General features: G+C 37.6%; 5 protein-coding genes across 14 annotated transcripts; 2 read left to right on the forward strand and 3 right to left on the reverse strand.

The window, feature by feature from the left end:
* Positions 1–12: 12 nt before the first annotated feature.
* On the reverse strand, positions 13–1,493 carry Rrp4 (exosome complex component Rrp4). The gene is made up of 5 exons (XM_069053808.1): positions 1,277–1,493; positions 985–1,222; positions 548–682; positions 320–499; positions 13–267 (listed from the first exon to the last, which is right to left on the reverse strand). Exons 1-5 carry the CDS (start codon positions 1,399–1,401, stop codon positions 58–60), a joined length of 888 nt encoding a protein of 295 aa, XP_068909909.1. The 5' UTR covers positions 1,402–1,493; the 3' UTR covers positions 13–57.
* Positions 1,494–1,538: 45 nt separating this feature from the next.
* LOC138135146 (endoplasmic reticulum lectin 1) lies at positions 1,539–3,207 on the forward strand. Its single transcript, XM_069053801.1, has one exon. The coding sequence runs from the start codon at positions 1,704–1,706 to the stop codon at positions 3,102–3,104; it is 1,401 nt and encodes a 466-aa protein (XP_068909902.1). The 5' UTR covers positions 1,539–1,703; the 3' UTR covers positions 3,105–3,207.
* A 121-nt stretch (positions 3,208–3,328) lies between these two features.
* On the reverse strand, positions 3,329–11,913 carry Ctl2 (Choline transporter-like 2). Of its 5 annotated transcripts, XM_069053795.1 has the most exons (13): positions 11,676–11,913; positions 9,021–9,070; positions 6,884–7,006; positions 6,671–6,834; positions 6,456–6,621; positions 6,073–6,251; positions 5,188–5,353; positions 4,919–5,138; positions 4,691–4,868; positions 4,509–4,635; positions 4,015–4,460; positions 3,748–3,967; positions 3,329–3,695 (listed from the first exon to the last, which is right to left on the reverse strand). In XM_069053795.1, the coding sequence occupies exons 2-13, from the start codon at positions 9,049–9,051 to the stop codon at positions 3,598–3,600; spliced, it is 2,118 nt and encodes a 705-aa protein (XP_068909896.1). In that variant the 5' UTR covers positions 9,052–9,070; positions 11,676–11,913; the 3' UTR covers positions 3,329–3,597. The 5 variants fall into 5 exon arrangements, with proteins under 5 accessions (XP_068909896.1, XP_068909894.1, XP_068909895.1 ...); XM_069053793.1 differs by lacking the exon at positions 11,676–11,913 and having other exon boundaries at positions 9,021–9,193; XM_069053794.1 differs by lacking the exons at positions 6,073–6,251; positions 11,676–11,913 and adding an exon at positions 5,594–5,724 and having other exon boundaries at positions 9,021–9,182.
* On the forward strand, positions 8,571–14,521 carry CkIIbeta (casein kinase II subunit beta). Of its 5 annotated transcripts, none has more exons than XM_069053813.1 (6): positions 8,571–8,711; positions 13,076–13,151; positions 13,204–13,306; positions 13,353–13,544; positions 13,595–13,784; positions 13,824–14,521. In XM_069053813.1, the coding sequence occupies exons 2-6, from the start codon at positions 13,080–13,082 to the stop codon at positions 13,942–13,944; spliced, it is 678 nt and encodes a 225-aa protein (XP_068909914.1). In that variant the 5' UTR covers positions 8,571–8,711; positions 13,076–13,079; the 3' UTR covers positions 13,945–14,521. The 5 variants fall into 5 exon arrangements, with proteins under 5 accessions (XP_068909914.1, XP_068909913.1, XP_068909912.1 ...); XM_069053812.1 differs by lacking the exon at positions 8,571–8,711 and adding an exon at positions 12,127–12,857; XM_069053811.1 differs by lacking the exon at positions 8,571–8,711 and adding an exon at positions 12,129–12,867.
* LOC138135142 (nonsense-mediated mRNA decay factor SMG7-like) lies at positions 14,449–18,303 on the reverse strand. Of its 2 annotated transcripts, XR_011160874.1 has the most exons (11): positions 18,099–18,303; positions 17,834–18,050; positions 17,511–17,785; positions 17,275–17,460; positions 16,846–17,222; positions 16,624–16,767; positions 16,250–16,570; positions 15,978–16,198; positions 15,107–15,877; positions 14,668–14,972; positions 14,449–14,587 (listed from the first exon to the last, which is right to left on the reverse strand). XR_011160874.1 is itself a non-coding variant. In XM_069053792.1 (10 exons), exons 1-10 carry the CDS (start codon positions 18,128–18,130, stop codon positions 14,754–14,756), a joined length of 2,763 nt encoding a protein of 920 aa, XP_068909893.1. In that variant the 5' UTR covers positions 18,131–18,302; the 3' UTR covers positions 14,601–14,753. The 2 variants fall into 2 exon arrangements, 1 of the variants encoding a protein (XP_068909893.1); XM_069053792.1 differs by lacking the exon at positions 14,449–14,587 and having other exon boundaries at positions 14,601–14,972; positions 18,099–18,302.
* Positions 18,304–18,323: the final 20 nt, after the last annotated feature.

Raw genomic sequence — 18,323 nt, forward strand, 5'->3', positions numbered from 1 at the left:
TTTAATAGAGAATTTTTAAAAAACGGTCTTTTATTTACCTCAAAAAAAATATACAAATCACGCATCCAGCATGCTCAACCTGTCTTGAGTCAAAATGGCGACATCTACCATCGCTTCGGGAACTAACAATTCCGCAACGGTGTATTTTTGCGATTCTTCATAAGCGTACATGATGCTAGTGTCGTACAGCATCATTTTGCTTTGAGTGAGCGCAAAAATACAATTTCTCAACCGCCCGATTGTTGCCCTCTCAGGTTTAGACACGACCTAAAACATTATTTTTACTCATTAAAAAAAAAAAAAAAAAACAGACGCTCACTTCTTCCAGATTTTGAACGAATCCCCCTACACCCTCTTCCGCGTTACTTGCAGTAGGATAAATCCATATGAAACCGTTATTTCCCAAAATAATACTCGCACCTACGTACAAATTATGAAAATGTGTTTTGCTTCGTTTTATCAGAGATGGAAAAACCTTCAGTAGTACACCTTGAGAAAGCTAAAAAGTAATCGCGTCACACCTGACGGTCAAGATTTTTATTTTTACTTTTCCGTATTTTAAACTTCTTGTGTGTAACGATAGAGAGCCGTCTGAAAAAACGCTTTGCACTTCTGCACTGATGAGATCTCCTTCTTGAAGATACTGTCTCATCATGTGTTCATCTTCAGCAGATCTGCGTCTCTAGGGAAATGTCAAAAAAAAACTATCAACTCATTTTTTTTTAATAATTGAACTGTTCCAAACTGACAAACTTATTTTTTGATCATGGATAACCAAATCAACTTTTAGACCCTTGAAAAACATTATTTTTGAGACAAGTCCTACAACATGGGTCATATCAGACCCCATTTGCAAAACGTGATAAATAACTTTAGTTAAAATACAAAAAGAAAAATAACCGATTTAGAATATGCAACTATAAACTCAATTGAAATAATATTGGGTCATATAGGACCCAATATTATTGGGGGTTAATCACTTACCAATTCCCCTCCAGGTAAATTGACTGAAGACAACAACAGCACCGAATCCAATCGCGAATTCGTGTCGACTTTCCATCGCTTCTGTTGGACTTCTGTGATTCTTCCTACAACCACATCTCCAACTTCACCATTGTACCGACTCTTTAAGGGACGAATAGAGATTAAATTGTTGACTTGCTCCTTAACTCCCGCAACAGATGACTTTAAAAATCCATTCTCTTCATAAGTTCCGTGTCCTCTATTGATAAATACGCGTTACAATCAGCAAACAACAAATTAGCAACGACCTAACCTCATAAATTCATTTTGTTCTGTGATGACTTGTCCCGGGGTGAATATCTTCGGCACCCTTCTGTTAACACCTACCGAAGGATTCACTCTGTGGGCGGCGAGTCTTATGTGGATTTTTTGCGGCATTTCAAAAAAAAAGTACAATAACTCCAACTACTGTTTACATTTTAAGGTTAGGACACATCAACATAAAGCATGGAAATTATTAGGGATATTATATTCTTCAGGTTTGATACAAGATCGTCGTTAACTTCACGTTTGTTTTTCTCAATGACAGTTCTCCAATTCTTTGACAGTTTTTTAAGGTTAGATACGTCAGCTAATTATTTTCAATTGGTGTTATCAGCCGCGTTTCAATTTTGTGACGTGTTATGATTACTTGAGTGTCGAAAAATGAAAAATTATGAGTAGAGTGGTGTAATGCAAACATGAATCTTTTAAGTGTAATTAACCTCTTTCTTCCCGTGATTGTGTTGGGGCATGACATCAAAGGCTTCGATGACACGGTTTTGTTCGACATACATTGGCCAGGTGACAACATCGAAGGTATTGACTCTATCAATACAGAAGATTTGATCGTGACCACCTCACATCAAGAAAAATATCGCTGTATTTTACCCAACGTTCAAGAAAAGGAATCCATCAGTGAGGATAAATACGAAGGTCCTACGGCTTTAGAACTAATTTCGCCCTTATTCTCCCAATCGTCGTGCACGTATCGGTTAGAATCATACTGGACATACGAGGTTTGTCACGGTAGATTTATCCGTCAGTACCATGAAGACCGTGAAGGTAAGAAAGTTAAATTACAAGAGTACACGTTGGGCCGGTGGGATGACAAATTGTACGAAAAAGCTCTATCAGAGATGAAAGAATCAGAAACTGATAGAAATGCGCAAATTCCTGTGAAAAAAATCGACAACGTCAATCTTCCGTATGTTGAGATTTTGATGGGGAACGGGACTCAGTGCGACTTAAACCAGAATAAACCGCGTCAAACTAGAGTCTTATACGTGTGTTACATCCACGGCAAACACGAGGTTTACTCGCTGAAGGAGACCTCGACGTGCCAGTATGAAATAATAATCTTGTCCCCTCTTGTCTGTGCCCACCCCAAATACAAGCCCAAAGAAACGGGCGAAAATAAAATCAATTGCGTCCCTTTGGAAGACAGCCCCAAGAAGCCTTACAACCTCGTCAAGATGAAAGTCGAGAGCGTTAAATTGCGCAGGAAGTCGGATCTCGACAGGATCAGAGTGGAATTCGTGCCGCCCCCCGACTTCCAGGACAAAGAGGAGACGACCAAAGCGCCGGAGACCAAGCCCCAGGACACGTCGCCAGTGCAGAGTTTTTTGGCGGGAAAGAATTGCCTGACCGGAGGGACGGGCTGGTGGAGATACGAGTTTTGTTACGGAAAGTCAGTGGAACAATACCACATCGAAAAAGACGGCTCTAAAGTCACAATCAAGCTCGGGACTTTCAACAAACAGAAACATTTAGACTGGATCGAGCAGCACCCGCACAAGAGACCCAAGCCTTTGTCACAGAGGACCCAGCTGTCCCACTTGTACTCAGACGGGAGCGTTTGCGACAAAACCGGAAAGCCCCGCCAAACCGAAGTGAAACTCAAGTGCTTAGAAGATTCGACAAATCTCAACACCGTGTCGTTGTATTTGCTGGAACCGCGATACTGCGAATACATTCTGGGGGTCGAGTCGCCCTTAGTTTGCGACATCTTGTCGAAGGCTGATGAAAACGGATTGATCGAAGTCTGGGACGATGACGGCGTCATCGAAAACGAAATCCCCACCGTCAACATTAAATTGTAGACATTCACGACGTATTGTTTCGTAATCATCCAAAAAAAAACTGTTGTTTGTTAATTTATTAGGGACTGTAAAGAAATGTCAACAATAAAAAGTGTTTTTTAAACAGCGTTGCATTCTTCAGGTTGCGATTACATTTTTTTTGAGAGGTAAAAACAAGAGTCTGGGAGAAATCTTGTCCAGCACCTCGTATTCTGCAGAATAGGAATCAGTGTTAAAACGAACAGTTGGTAAAACTGTGACATTTAATTTTCCCCTTAAATGGCACTTTGGTTTATTTAATACATGTAGGTACTTAAAATAAATAATTTACAAACAACTAACTTGGAAAGACTAGCTTAACAGATCTACAAGTCTTATTGTTATTATTTATTTAGGTGTACATTATAATATAATTATGTAAATGCTGTAATATCACAGTTGCAAAACGCAGTGCTTGTATACCTAAATATTTGGTAATTTCTAGAATCAGACAATTTTTTCTGTTGTAAAATTCTTATTGCTTTTTGTTCTTTTTATCAAATATTTTCATCAAGTTTCGGGACATGTAATACGGTTTCTCACTAGACCCATCATTACGCTCACAATCCTCAACTGTGGAAGAGGATCGTAAGTTGAGGTTTACACATTTTTGTCGTATACTTACGGAAGCACAAGAAGAGAGTGTCCACAGCCATACTGTACACGCTGAAAAACACCGACGCTATGATGTACGTAATTATCATGATCACAATAACAGGAACTACATTGTAATTCAGGCCGGAATTATCAATTCCAGTTAAGTCGGTGGCGAAAAACAGGTAGGAAAGTGCACCAACTCCCATCGTGATGACAAGCTTTCCCAAGAAGAAGAGGAAATCGGTGACCTGTCAAAAAACGTAAAAATGGCGAACCACCATCTTGAATTTTTTACCTTATCCAAAACGAAAACTCTAACTATGTTCCGCATCAAGAGCAAGAACGCGTCTTTGGCACTAGCACAAAAGTTTTTCCCGTGAATGGCACACATTATGTACGCGTTGCGATTGATAAACTTCAAAAACTTCTCCAGACACCAGAAGAAACACTTACAACAACACAAAATGGCTCTGGTGATCTCGTTATCGTACTTTTTCAGTTTTTGGTCGACGTATTCCAGCATTATGCGTATCAATCGGCATATGGTTATGATCAAGGAACCAAAAGCGAGAGTACCGATGTGGTACCTGAGCACTCTGCAAGTTGCGTCTAGTACCGCGAAGAACGGAAGATTTGACTTTCGGAACGTCCAGTACCAGGTGGCGAACACCGAAGCCAAAATCATCTGGCCCAGAGCTGAAACGAAGAAGGACCCCCAAAGGAAAGCGAGCAGGTTGAACGCTAAAAGGAAATTTAGTATTTGCGTGTGCAAGAGTTGTGCGAGCTTACCTTGCAAGTATGGGTACAGTACGGGATTGTTCATCGCGATAAATTTGCATGTCACGTTTGAACACAAATTATACTGGTCCGTCATACAATCTTGAGCAAATTTCTCTGGTTCACATATCATGCCGTCCTAAAGAAAAATTAAATATGTAGTGATGAAAATAAAAATGTGGAAGGTTTTCTACCTTGTAGCCTTGCGCCGAGCAAGGGCAAGTGCTGTTTGCCATGCCGCGAATTTTGTACTGAGGCTCTCCTGTAGTGGCCAGGTACAAGGCAACACAAATAGTGAAGGCGATGACTGCCAGTTGAAAAATCCAAGGGAACAGAGGGAAGAACAAAACGGAAGTGACCGAACTGACAGCTCTGCAAAACAGGGAAGAGTGATGGGAACGGACAGTTCGTCGCGTACTCACTTGCTGCCCTCCTTGACCAAAGCGATGGCCAAAAGAATCCTTTTCCGTAAGAAGATGAGGATCAGAAGGACTATAGCGAGGGCTATCGAAGAAATGATCAACAAGACGAGCCAAGTGTCTTTTTTGGTGGCATACGACTCAAAAACATTTTTGTCGTCGGTATCGTCGAGGATTGGGTCGTTCTTCAGTTCGATGTACTTGCGAGTGGTAAAGTAGACAGCTGGAAGTCAGAGCGGTGAGTGGTCGGCACAAGTGTCGGTTTGACTTACCGGCGATCAACAACGCCAGGACTCCAACCAGACTAAGCCACACCATCAAAGCAGCCAACCATCTCATAATTACGATATAAATAATGCATATGGCTACTGCTATGGCAACACCTATGAGGATCTTCCACCACGAGTTTATAAGATCGTCGACGACATTTTGTCCGATCTAAAAGAACACGTGAGTTGAGAATCGTGAATGTGGCGATTGTAGACGGTGCATCGAGACAAATACATGCACAAAGATGTGTCCAACAGGTGAAAAGATGCGTTAGAAATGAAAAGTGGATAAGCAGAACGCCCAAAAATTCAATCAACCAATTAGGTAGATCCCAGTTGTATTTTTTTCGTTACAAGTCACAACACAGAACAACTACTTAAATACACAAGTCCACACACCAAGTCCTACCTGCTCAACTTGTGACAGAGCTTTTATGTTTTTAACGCTGGAAAGCAGTTTCTCAGGATTCATATCATTAACTGTCGACGTGATATTGTTAACGACTTCATCGTTTAAAATCGGTATACACCTTTTTTCAACTGTAAGTAATAATTTCGTCAGAAGTATTTGTGCATTGGAGATCGTCGAAACGGTTACCAACAGTTTTGAAATTTAATCACAAATAAGAAAATTGCAAGGACTTGAGAATGCTTCGAGTGGAGTTTTTAAAAAGGGATCTTCGTCTTTTCGTTACACGAGTTTGAAAGAGTGGTGTTTGATGATGTCTTCACGAGTGAAACTGTTGTCAATAAACTAAAAATTGTACTGCTTCGTTTTCGCTCGTTTCAAATTGGGCTAAATTGCTATTTTGTGTTATTTGTGAAATTTGGAAAATTATAGTGGTGTGAAATAGTAATGACCAAGTAAGAATATAAAGTAAACGGTACCTGATGCGCTTCTTCGCTTTCAGTGAAATAGCCAATTGTATTTTGTACGAATAGGGAGGTCCACATCGCAAAAGTATTCAAATGTCTTTTCATTTCCGATATTTCGTCGCCCTTTTTCCTACCAATATCCCCTTTTAAAGACTTCCGATCCCCAATATTGTACAAACATCTGTTTAATACTGCATAAAATAAGTGCTTTAAATTGGAAAACTGTCATCTAGACTAACACTGACTGACAACAAAACGTAAACCTCCTGTAGTAAGTTTTAATCCGAATGGGTCATTGCGAATGTGACATTTCGACCAAAACTTTTTCACGAAGTTTATGTTTTGTGTAAAACCAGTCCAAGAAGTTCCAAGGTTAATAAGTGAAATAGTCTTACATGGTTGACTTTTTAGATACCATTCTGCACATTTTTTCTTCTCGACGGCATCTTTTGCCTCGATTTTATCCGTAGGCGTTACATCATAGCTACATATTAGTTTCCGAAATTCTTCCTCCTGGTTGGGGAAATAAAAATATTCGGACGGGCACTCTTTGACGCACACCTAAAAATATAGTAACAATGTGGTAACCAGACTAGTGAGGCATCATTACTTGTGTCGTTGGACATCCTGTGAATGGTACCGTCGGTCCGAAACATTTCGTAAGATCAAAGAAGAACAAATAGGGTTTGTCCTTCACGTTGTGGTCCAAACCGCATCTGCTGCCTGCCGAGTCTCGCGGTACCAACAAAGTGTACGGGTCCCCACTGGTGAACGCTATTTTTTCTGTTAAATACTTGTCCTTCAAAGGAATCGCGCGACTCACCGTATATCGCTATCCCTGCCCAGCATCCTATGAAGATGAGGAAGAGGAGGAGACATATAATGTCAGTGCACGAACGGTTCTTCAAGGGACCGTTGAAATCGGGATCGTACGGGATGGGTTGCCCTGAAACACGTCAAGTGGAATAAGATAGGACCCAATGCAGGCCCCTGAGGAGAACCGCGTGCAACGACCCCGGTCATTGTTTGAGCGTCTCATCAGATAAAAACTATTGGAAGAATTTTCTTGTTTTGAAGATAAAGAGCGCGATAATGCTCATCTTCACTGGAATTAAAAAATTGTTCTTATGGCATATCGAATGGGGGTAATCGGTCTCGGAGTGTTTGTGCGAGACAAATATTTGCGCGCTTGTGTCGGTTAAACCCAAATACACAAAGTGCAGCTTCAAAACGGGTCAACATATCGCTTCATATTAAAGTACAATTTTTTACAACAGGAAGCGCTAACAGTTCGAGATGAGTTTTAAACAATTGTTCTCGTATAGTTAAGCTCTTAAGAATTTTTTATTTTCAAGAAAAAGTCAATAGTTGCGGTCACGTTGTAATAAAAAATGAACTAGGTGTTGAAGTACAATTTTAACACTGCGAACCAGTCAAGCAAAAATCGCAACGTTTTTAAAAGCGTGACGAGTTTTACATAATTGTTCTCATTTAGTTAGTTTTTTTAACTTACAAGATTTGCGTTTATTCCGGGACATCTTCTATCGTGCACGCACCTACCAATACACACATAAAACTGACACAAAAATATACCTTCTACAAGGTCAACAGCGATTAATTGCTTTTGTTGACACTGCTAATTATGTATAGAATTTCGTCTTGCTACCTTGACAGATCAGTTAGTACTATTTTGTAATTATGGAGTTGACGCGAACAGTGAAATGATCAAGAAGTGTGCTTTCGGAAAAAACTAGGTCGCTGTCATCGTCGTCTGATTAAGAAAGCTTTCTCCTCAAGGTCGAGGTCCAGAACGTGCTTCAAATGTCTTCTTGATGTGATTCCCTATTGTTCCAATGGTGTCACAGTTTTGTTTTAAATGTGCAAGCGGTAGTCAACCCTGCGTAAACGTTTCCAAGTACTGTTATCTGCAGGGTCAAAAGTCCAGGAAAAGAAAATTTACCTTTGGTAAATTAACTGTTTACGAATTGTGACGCCGTTAGAGACGAATCGGACGGATCATGCAGTGTGGTGTGAGGTTTTTCGATTGAAATCTTTTTGCAATAAAATTTTTACATGTCTGGAGCAATTTTCTTCGCATAATAATGTAAATAATTGATGACAATCGATTACTTAATGCCGGTTCAGGGTTTTTATTAATATTAAACAATATCCAATTAGATTTAGAATGGGTGTAGCGATATCATTTTAATTTTTAATGACCGCGATTTGATTTGATATCTAAAATAACTAGTTTATGAGCCCATGTGTTGGTCATTTTATTACTTCCCCATAAATCATGACACAAATATTTATTTAATGCTTTCCTACCGTAGCTTTCAGTTTTTGGTTTTTATATTTTTTCGTATAACTTTAACAAGTTCTTCAAAATTGTACATTTCATAATTTTGTAATCTTTGTCGACTGTTGACACACAATCCGTATCGATTTCGCAAAACCAAACTAAAAGAACTCAAAATCGCCGTAATCTAAAAGTATGTTTACTTTCATTTCATAATAAAGTGCGATTATCAATCAATTTCTTTCACTTACAACGCTCCAGTTCCCTAAAAAGAATTAAAGAATTGGTGTCAATTTGATTTGTTGTCCAAAACTTTTTAATCTCCATCCTTGAACTTTGGGGAACTAACGCAGTAAGTACCTACACAACTCACCTTTTTCCATCAACACCAACGACTTTCCACAGCAACATAAATTTTGATATCATTATTGAATATTCGATCTAAATCGTAGTTTTCATCGATTTTGTTTAGTTACATAATTCTTTGACGATAATTGTAGGTGACGTTGACGCAAGTCAATACATGGAAAATTTGTCATAACAAAACAAATGATTACACTGATAGGTCGCTGTGTTAACACACAAAAGATTAAATTTATTGAATGTTAAAGCATTAACCTCGAATTAATTTGGTATTGATTTGAAAAATCGAATAACTTACCCAGATCTGCTGGAACCTGCGACTTTGCCATTTTTTGACCATGCACCACTCTACAAGAAAAAATACGTATTAGCTGTGGAGCTTGTCGAACATCTGCACTTCGAGTATGTTTCACTGACATGAAAAGTGAAGATAAGATAAAAGTCAAAACAGGATTAGTCCGACTATTTATCACACAGGATTACAATTTGGCAATCAATTTTATCGCAGGTACTATTCGTAGTTTCCTTCCTTTGTATTTGAAGATTTTCTACCTAAGAGACATACTTTCAGAATGCGTTGTTTGATTGATGTTATTTCCCGGAATCAATATTTGAAAATTTTATCTTCGATCAATTTTGAATACCACTGCATGAAATGTGTACAGGGTGATTCAAGTTTTACCGCCCGAGCGAAAACATACACTTCTAATCACATATTATATCCCACGTGCAAAATTTTTTATGGGACTAAAGAATTACTGGAAAAGTTCTCGGTAATTGTTCACTTTAACTACTTCTGGAATTTTCGCGTTTTTTCTGGCTAGCAGCCTCAGGACGTCCTCTTACATCGTTTCCCACCAGTCAAACCTTGTGCAAATGAAAATTTTCCTTACCCTTTACCCTTTAGTTATACTAAGACTTGGCGCGACCTTGACGCGACCTTGAAACACAACAAGAGAGAAAAAAAAGGCATTTGCACAAGATTTGAATGGTGGGAAACGATTTAGGAGGACGCCCTGAGGCTGCCTAGCCAGAAAAAACGCGAAAATTCCAGAAGTACTTAGTTAAAGTGAACAATTACCAAGTTCTCAACAGATGTTTCCCAACAATGAAGTATTTATTTATGACACTGCAGTTGTAAATCTTGATCATTTTTCGGTGTTAATATTAAAATTGGAATAATTCAAAAACTAATCATTTTCTTTTGATGCGAATTTCATAAATATGTTCTTTGAATTAATTGTGAATTATGAGCGTGCACGGATTTTTTTTATTATTTTGGTCAAAATCAATTTTTTAAATTTTATGGCTCTGAATGAAGTGTACGGGAAAATTGATTGCACACGTTTGAAGCCTTATATCAAGGGAATGTAACCCTAAAGTTTCGTAATTTTTACTAATTTTTAATAGGGATAATCGTGCGGGTGGTAAAACTTGAATCACCCTGTACAAAACACACAGAGAAACATGTTGCAAGTGTTGAAAAATCAATGTTGTTTACCAAATATTTACGTGATCCAGTTGAACCAATTAATTAAAACAAAACCACAAGAGATTAATATTTTTATCTAGCGGATTATACAAAGTGAGACAGTGGGTTAGTCTGCAGTCGTCACACAAATATAAACGAAATTTTACGATTAAAGAAAAAGTAAATAGTTGTTTTATGATTCATCACGTTATCAAACAATACCTTCAGAGGATATTTTTTTTTGTTAATTCGTTATCAAGATACTCGTATATTTATGTATTTAAGTGAGAAAAGAAGAATCAAAACATTAGCTGAAAAACTAACAAAAACTGAACAAGTCAAACTAGCAACTGGCAATTTCAGTCTAAGAGGACGTTATTTATGGTGGACATAACTTTCCACTACGCATTTTACCTGAGTAATTACACTAATGTGTAGAAATATCGATGGTTTCCATACCTTTATGCATGTTTGTTAAATACTTTGTTGTGCGTATTCATATCATTAAATACTTCGATTGCTACAAATTCCTGAAAATCCATTATCTGTAACTAACTACTTAATAAATCGATGAATGCCACTATAATCCAAAAATATCCGATAACGGTAATACCAAATTAGTGCGAACTTCTACAAAACTAATGATTCATTTCAGCCACCAACTTTTGCAAATATAAAAGTATGTAATGCTCTAGGAGCAAACCTTGGGGAATTCCTACATTTGCACAGAATTATTCCATAAATCTTCTTCATGTGAGCTCATGTGTTTATAAAAGGCGAAACATATTTACAAATTTATACTGGTTATGTTGCTCAATTTAGAACCAAATAGTATAAAATGTTCATCTTACTTGCAGTTCCGTATTAATTTAAATGATCTGGAGTGGCACTAGATGGTTTTGTCTCTTTCTCAGAACAAATAAAGTTGTTTTTACTGTCCACACACAAAGAAACAATTGTTCTGTAAAACAGAAAATGTCGAAACGATTCGCATTTCATTCGAGGATGTAATTTAGTAAGAATTTTTTTACACTAATTACTACACGAAGGACGGTCAGTGTTAAGTAAACTGGTTGATGGAGCGATGGATTTATTACATTGTTACAGATTACAATAGGTTTACTAATCGTGGTAATTAAAATAACAAATGACTTCATTAAATAGGTAATGTAATGTAATGTAATTGACAAATTTTAAACGAGTCCTTGAACGTCATGCAATTATTTCCAAATTAGTTTTCTGTTTTATGAGGAAAAAACACAAGTCTTATCTTTTACATTAATTTAACGCTCAAATTTCTCAACCAATTTTCTTGATTCTTCGATTATCACAACGAAAAATTGAAATTGTTGGCGACTGATAAGCGGTGAAGGGGAACAAGTTATCGCGAGCGCATTAGTTGCACTTTCCCTCATTTTTACAAAGCCTAGGTACAAGATGAAGGTAAGTAAAGTAAACAAGGAAATAAATAAATAAACTCACCAGTGACGAATGCTCTAAAAACGACTCATCAACTACACATCACACACATTGTTAATTTTTGTGTTTCTTTATTAGTCCCACACAACTTCTAATAATAACAGCTCACAGAACTACTATACTTACAACACGATGCAACAGTTTGAGACAGTTTGAGTTAATTGGACAAAACAGGAAAACGCATGTATCGCAGTGTTGTTTGTTTACAACACAACTTTCGACGGAGAGTGAAGCAGAGCAATAAATAATCGGTGCTAACCTTGAAAGTTAATTAACAATCACAACAAAGCAGTTGCTGCATTTCGGGCGGTTTCAAACTGACTTATAGTTGTTACTTGATAAGATTACGATCACAAAAGAAATTAAATATTTACTGTTGTGATGACTAAAGTAAATACGTACAGCCAAGAAAACCGCAACTAGGTAGAACGTCCCAGTTGTGTAAGATTTCTAAAACTGACGCGGTTTTCACTTTTCGTATTCAGTTGCGAAATTAACAATGGGTGTTAAAAATTCGGTGGTTAATTTACTTTGGTATTAGTTGATAAGATGTTGTGAATCAGTCTTGACTCTGAGACCCGGTCGCTATTTCGGCGGCGACGTCGCGACGCCTAGAGAAGCCTTTCACTAGACAACCTGTCTGCGCAAACCAAAAATAGGGAAAGTGTCCTGTTTTATATTTTTTTTCAAACGCCCTTCCATCCGATTCGTCACAAAATAGCGAGTCGCAACGATTTTGTTGATGACAAATAAATGAAAAAGGCCATTGTACTAGTCTGTTTAGACACTTTAGCAGAAACAGTTTTATTTGACAATTAATTAAAAACACTAAGTGATGACCAATGCGTCTGGCAGATAACAGACTTCAGTGGAGTCTGCGGAGGAAGATGTTTGCTAAAATTATCTCTTCAACACGTTAGATTTGATTTAAATAAGACGTGTCTCAGGGGTAAAAGTGTGGCAATATGGGTAAAGAATTTGCACAGATGTGCGTATTTTTTAATATTTCGGCAACGAGGAAAGATGAGGGGATAGTAAAAATTCTTTGTAATTGTTTGAAAAATACTTCGAGGGACAGTTGAAATTTCAAATTTTGCCGCCAGCGGTTCGGCATTCTCCGCTAGATGGTTCTAACATCAACTCTTTTTTCGCGTAGATGAAGTAGCGTAAGCGTGGCTAATCAAGGTACAAAGAGGTAAAATTATTAAATATTACAGTTTGCGACGCTCATTTTGCCCTAATCCCCAATTTCCGATAACCCCCACACCACAAACATCCCATTAAATCATAAATTAACGGTGTTGTTGTGTCACAAATGTCATTAAACGTAATCTAAACATAGGGTTGGACTACTCTAATCGTTACAAATTCACCGTTTTCCTTATAAGTGGCGTATGTTTTAGGAAAATGAGCAGCTCAGAGGAGGTTTCTTGGATTTCATGGTTTTGTGGACTTAGGGGAAATGAGTTTTTTTGCGAGGTAAATATCCCACTTGCTGTCAAAACCAAATTGAGATTCACTCTTTTTGTAGGTTGATGAGGATTACATACAAGACAAATTTAACTTAACTGGCTTAAATGAGCAAGTACCACATTACAGACAAGCTCTGGACATGATATTAGACTTAGAACCAGGTATTCAGATGAAGTGCCCAGATCTGTGACTGATTGGTGTTTTTAGATGATGAGCTAGATGATAATCCTAATCAGTCAGACCTTATTGAGCAAGCAGCCGAGATGTTATATGGATTGATCCATGCGCGGTACATTTTAACAAATCGGGGAATTGCTCAAATGATAGAGAAATATCAATCAGGAGATTTTGGTTATTGTCCACGTGTATATTGTGAATCTCAGGCAATGTTACCATTAGGTAAATAATGTTAGTGTGGAAAGTACCAAATATTTTGCAATTTTCTGTAGGACTTTCTGATGTACCTGGTGAAGCTATGGTCAAGTCATACTGTCCAAAATGCATGGATGTTTACACACCAAAATCATCAAGACACCACCACACAGATGGGGCATACTTTGGCACAGGTTTCCCCCACATGCTTTTCATGGTACACCCAGAATATAGGCCAAAACGCCCAACAAATCAGTTTGTTCCTAGGTAATTAGATGTTGTACATAATTTTTCTTGTTTTTTAAGGCTTGTTTGTAGGTTATTTGGTTTTAAAATTCACCCTCTTGCGTATCAACTACAACAACAAGCAGCATCCACCTTTAAGGCTCCTTTGAGAAGTCTGAATTTCAATAACGGTAAACGTTAATTTTGTATAAAGAACATAATAACCTTGGTTTTAATTGATTTTTACTCAAAATTCTGTATTCATGTACGTATGGAATTAAAAGTTAAATTTTGATGTTAGGATTCATTTTCATTTATACTTTACATATGTATGTGAAAGTAAACATAAAGCAAGGAAAAAGCTGGTGAGCTGTTTACATGGATACACCACTGTATATGAAGGTAAAAGTATCAAAAATGTAGTATAATAAACAATGTAAAAATTTAGCTCTCCAGGTTGTTCTGGAATTATAAGAATAGTGAATTAAAAGATGCAACTTGCTCTGTTCAGTAATAAAATTGTAAAAACCAAAAAATAAACCAGTGCAAACGTTAATTGCCAACGTACAATGTTGTCAGTATTTTATTAGTTTCTGAAGGAAAATTAGTCAACTTTTGTAATTTATTAGGACATTAATGTGCGTTAATAATTAACGCTTGTGCGTTCTAAGTATAATGCAAATCAACCTTATGTTATCAAGTTAAATAATTTGTAAATTTTGTTCTTTAATTTTATGTGAATTAATTACAATAAAACAATAAAAAATTTGTGTTTTGTAGTGAAATGTTGTTATTTGACCCGTCTCAGTAGAGCGCCAACAGCGACCTCTACCGCCTGTCAAATCCTAAAAAACGAAATGAATAAAAACACAATTTTTAATTATATTTAAGAATACATAACCATTATGATCAACTAATCACTTACATAATTATATAAAGTTTACCTACAGAATGATCAACAAAAAAAAGTAAATAACTCCACACCGTGTGAAGCTGTCAACAAAAATTAATCTATACGTCATTCTTTTGTGACTGTTGTTGTTCTAGTAACTGCGCCAAAGACTGAGGACCCTGACCGGTAAATAAAGAATGTTGCGGTAAATGACTGATTTGGCTATCCTGCGACTTGGTAGTCCTTAACTGGCCGACCAAATTTGGCGTCCAGGTGTTGGTGTTGAATAAAGAATATCCGGGAGACGTCGTCGAATTTTGCATAAAACTGTCGTGGCTCTGAAAAAAGTATTTTTTTGTCAAATTCTTGCAACAAACGGCAAAGGGACTATGTAAATGTAATAAAATCATTTGATATTTACATATTAATTTTATCACATTACGCGCTTGAGATATTCTAATTCCTAACTTACATTAAGCGCCCTTCCGGGCGGCCCTATATTGTTGGACTCCTTGAGCATAGTCTGCCTCATCGACATTGCGTGTCCGCTGTTCTCGTAATTCATATTCGCCTCGAGAAAATTACTCCTTCCGAAATTATTCCAAGGCGAGTTGAACATGTCACCTCCCGCTTGGTTATTTTGCGGTTTATTGTAATCCTGTTGCATGTATTGCATGTTATTGCCAAACGAATAGTTCATTGGAAAGCTGTCTGGCCTTTGGTAATTCTGCGAATTCGAGTTAGGCCACCAAGGTGAGTTGGGCAAAGGTCCGGAATCATCAAGTTTCACGTTGTACGGATTTGGTCCGGGGAACTGCACGTTTTGGTATTGAGGTAGGACTCGTTGATGGACAGCAGGATTGAAGGTGTTTTGCGGCATTTGGACGTTGTTCCCGTAGTTCGATTTGTTGTTGGAGTTGTTAAATAGCGATTGGGAGTTTTGGTGTGTGGGGTAGGGCACCATGGGTGGCGGTACGGTTTTGCCGTTCGGAGGTGGTACGTCGGTTTTAGGAAAGACAAAATTGGTAGGCTGGTTCAAGGGTGGTTTTGTCACGTTTCTCAACGTGTTGAGATAGTCTTGTTGCGTGGGTGGAGGGATGGGAAAGGCCGGGTGGTTTTGGTTGAAAGACTGAGTTCTTAAAGGTGGATTGAACTGAGACGTAGATGGAGAAGCTATCGGTTTAGCCTCAAACGTGACCAGTTTCTCTTTGTCCTTGTTTATTTCCTCAACATTGAACTTCACCTAAAACAATTCATGTTGCAGCCGAACATATTTTCTTCTTACATTTCTTCACAACTCAAACAGAAAGAAGTTTTCACCACTTCCAACCGTACTTACTCACCTGTTTATTCTCCTCCAATTTTTTGAAGATCGATTGTATCGCAATATTTTGTTTAGATCTTTTCACTTTAGAAACTTCCTTTTTACTATTGTTAGAAGACGAACTCGAGTTGCTCAAGTCGGACATCAGGCTTGGTTCTCCCGACGACAGCAATTCACGTTCTTCGCGCGACTTTTCTAGAGAGCCTTGCGGTTTCAAAATTCCTCCTCGTCTTTCCGTACCTATTTAACCAACCGTTAATACAAAAGAAAATACGCATCAGGATTCACTACCTTTTTTATTAGAAGTAGCAGATATATCAGAAATGTGAAACGACTTCATTTCTTCTAACAAATCGTTCGTGGGGTCTGGCTGGATGCACCCGGGCTCAAAATTAATTTTACCATCTTCTTCCGTCCTCGTGATTAACTTCGCGTTGTTCACGTTCAAGTCGCTGATGAACACTCCAAAATCGATTAATCGCTTGATTCTTATCAGGTTTTCTGATTTCTGGTCGTCAATATCCTCTTCTTTAAAATTCAGTTCTTTGAAGTTTTTGAGTAGAGGTCGGAAACCTTGGAGTATTCTGTCTTCAAGAAGAGGAGTATTTGCGTCTGGCGGGAAACATTAACGTAAATAGGAAATTAGGAAAATCTTGGGAACTTACGCTTGGTGAAATCAAAATTGTCGATGTAGGGTTGGACGTTGTTGAACAGTTTGCACAAGCTGGGCCAAATCTGTAGTCTGTTCGTGAAAACAACTTCCTTAAGTACGTCCGGCTCGTTTCTTATCCAATACGTCAAGAGTTTTACTACACACAAGAAATTAAAATTATCCATCAAGACTGTACCTTCACATTAAATTTGTACCAAACTGTACTTGTACTGACCTGCTGGAAGAGCGTAATAATCCAAGAGACTCTCGTCATTTTTTAATGTGTGGACTGGAATAAGAAAAGCGCTCAAAGAACCAGCTAGAAGGTCTAAAATGTATTGTCTAACAACTTTTTCATCTTCAGTTAGTTCATTTGTCAAGCTTGTTGAAGTGACATGTTTTAAAGCATACAGGTTGATGGCAGTAATTTTAATCAATTTTTCAGTTGTAAAACTTTGAGTGGCAACTAGTGCAGTCATTGTTGCATTCAAACTTTTAACCCCAACCTCAGCCTGGCCTAGATCGGTCGCGGTATGTAGGAGCGCATGTGTACACAAAAAAATCTGAATAAATTCATTTACTGTTATTTTACTGTGAACTTTCTCTAAGGGGCTAAAATTGACAGTTGTATCGATTTTTTTTTTCAACTTTTAATCTACATTACCTCTCTTTATCTACAGCAGAGCTTAGTGTACTTAGTAGGTTTGTAGTAGATGCAGGAAAGGGATTTTTAACAGCAATCCCTCTAATGTAATAGAAGACAGTGGACAATTTATCACCTTGACTAGCTTCTAATAGTGCTAGTTGATTGTAAGGATGTCCACTAGTAGGAGAAACTAGGATTGCTTGTCTAAAATTTAATTTCAAGTAGGAAACTAAAACAAGGAAGTTGTTTCATACTTGTAGAAATTTTCTGCTTGTTTTCTTTGGTTCCTATATCTGGCAATATCACCTAAATGTACTAAACAATATTGGCAAATGTACACACAGGAAGATGACTGGGGCAGATTAAGTTCTGGTGATAAGTTAGTCTCTCCATAAACATTTCCTCTTCTTCTGAAAGGCAAGTCAATATCAAAAACATTGCATAACTCATGTAAAAGTGTCAAGTAGAATCCTGATGCTGCTTCTAAGCACCATGTTAATAAAGCTTGACATTCAGATCTTCGTGCATTCTAAAATTTTAACAAATTTAGATTTATTCATAAATATTTTAGACTGACCTTCTTATCTCTAGTTAATTCCTGTAACACAGAAATGTGATTCTTAAAGCCAATATTCCACAAGTCTTGTTCAACTTTCTTGTCCAAAGCATATTCCAAATCTAGGACTAATGCTTGATGATATACTGTTTGTAGTTTTTGCTGGTCTGTCCATGCTTGTGAATCTGATAATAAATCACTCTTCTTCAACACTTTATTTTTCAAATCTTCAGCTTGCCTGAAAGACGAGACATGTAGCGGGGCAAAACAGGGCTCTCATATTTACTTCAATATTTGGACAGCTGCTTTGTATCCCATTATTCAACTGGTTAATTATGGAAAGTAGAACTAAAATCAAAATGCTGCAGTCGTTACACATAGCCTTATTGGGCAAGAAGTCATCACTAGAACATTTATACTACGAGAAATACTGATTAAATGTGCCAAACAAACAAAATTTTTGATTTGAGGTTAGGTTTATGATTAGGAAAAGAGCGAGTAGTCATGTGAC

Source organism: Tenebrio molitor, chromosome 7, assembly GCF_963966145.1.
Source record: "Tenebrio molitor chromosome 7, icTenMoli1.1, whole genome shotgun sequence".
NCBI classification, from domain to species: Eukaryota; Metazoa; Arthropoda; class Insecta; order Coleoptera; family Tenebrionidae; genus Tenebrio; species Tenebrio molitor.

What these genes read in the sequence shown, in the direction of transcription:
- Rrp4 (XM_069053808.1), bottom strand. Translation starts at nt 1,401, where the DNA reads ATGCCGCAAAAAATCCACATAAGACTCGCCGCCCACAGAGTGAATCCT. An exon ending in GAACAAAATGAATTTATGAG is followed by an intron (nt 1,223 to 1,276) that starts GTTAGGTCGTTG and finishes ATTTATCAATAG; the next exon opens with AGGACACGGAACTTATGAAG. An exon ending in GAAGTTTAAAATACGGAAAA is followed by an intron (nt 500 to 547) that starts GTAAAAATAAAA and finishes ATTACTTTTTAG; the next exon opens with CTTTCTCAAGGTGTACTACT.
- LOC138135146 (XM_069053801.1), top strand. Translation starts at nt 1,704, where the DNA reads ATGAATCTTTTAAGTGTAATTAACCTCTTTCTTCCCGTGATTGTGTTG.
- Ctl2 (XM_069053793.1), bottom strand. Translation starts at nt 9,141, where the DNA reads ATGTCAGTGAAACATACTCGAAGTGCAGATGTTCGACAAGCTCCACAG. An exon ending in AAAGCGAAGAAGCGCATCAG is followed by an intron (nt 5,354 to 6,072) that starts GTACCGTTTACT and finishes GTGTTCTTTTAG; the next exon opens with ATCGGACAAAATGTCGTCGA. An exon ending in GCTCGGCGCAAGGCTACAAG is followed by an intron (nt 4,636 to 4,690) that starts GTAGAAAACCTT and finishes ATTTTTCTTTAG; the next exon opens with GACGGCATGATATGTGAACC.
- CkIIbeta (XM_069053813.1), top strand. Translation starts at nt 13,080, where the DNA reads ATGAGCAGCTCAGAGGAGGTTTCTTGGATTTCATGGTTTTGTGGACTT. An exon ending in GATATTAGACTTAGAACCAG is followed by an intron (nt 13,307 to 13,352) that starts GTATTCAGATGA and finishes TGGTGTTTTTAG; the next exon opens with ATGATGAGCTAGATGATAAT. An exon ending in ACAAATCAGTTTGTTCCTAG is followed by an intron (nt 13,785 to 13,823) that starts GTAATTAGATGT and finishes TTGTTTTTTAAG; the next exon opens with GCTTGTTTGTAGGTTATTTG.
- LOC138135142 (XM_069053792.1), bottom strand. Translation starts at nt 18,130, where the DNA reads ATGGGATACAAAGCAGCTGTCCAAATATTGAA. An exon ending in TTATTACGCTCTTCCAGCAG is followed by an intron (nt 16,768 to 16,845) that starts GTCAGTACAAGT and finishes TCTTGTGTGTAG; the next exon opens with TAAAACTCTTGACGTATTGG. An exon ending in CAATTTTGATTTCACCAAGC is followed by an intron (nt 16,571 to 16,623) that starts GTAAGTTCCCAA and finishes GTTTCCCGCCAG; the next exon opens with ACGCAAATACTCCTCTTCTT.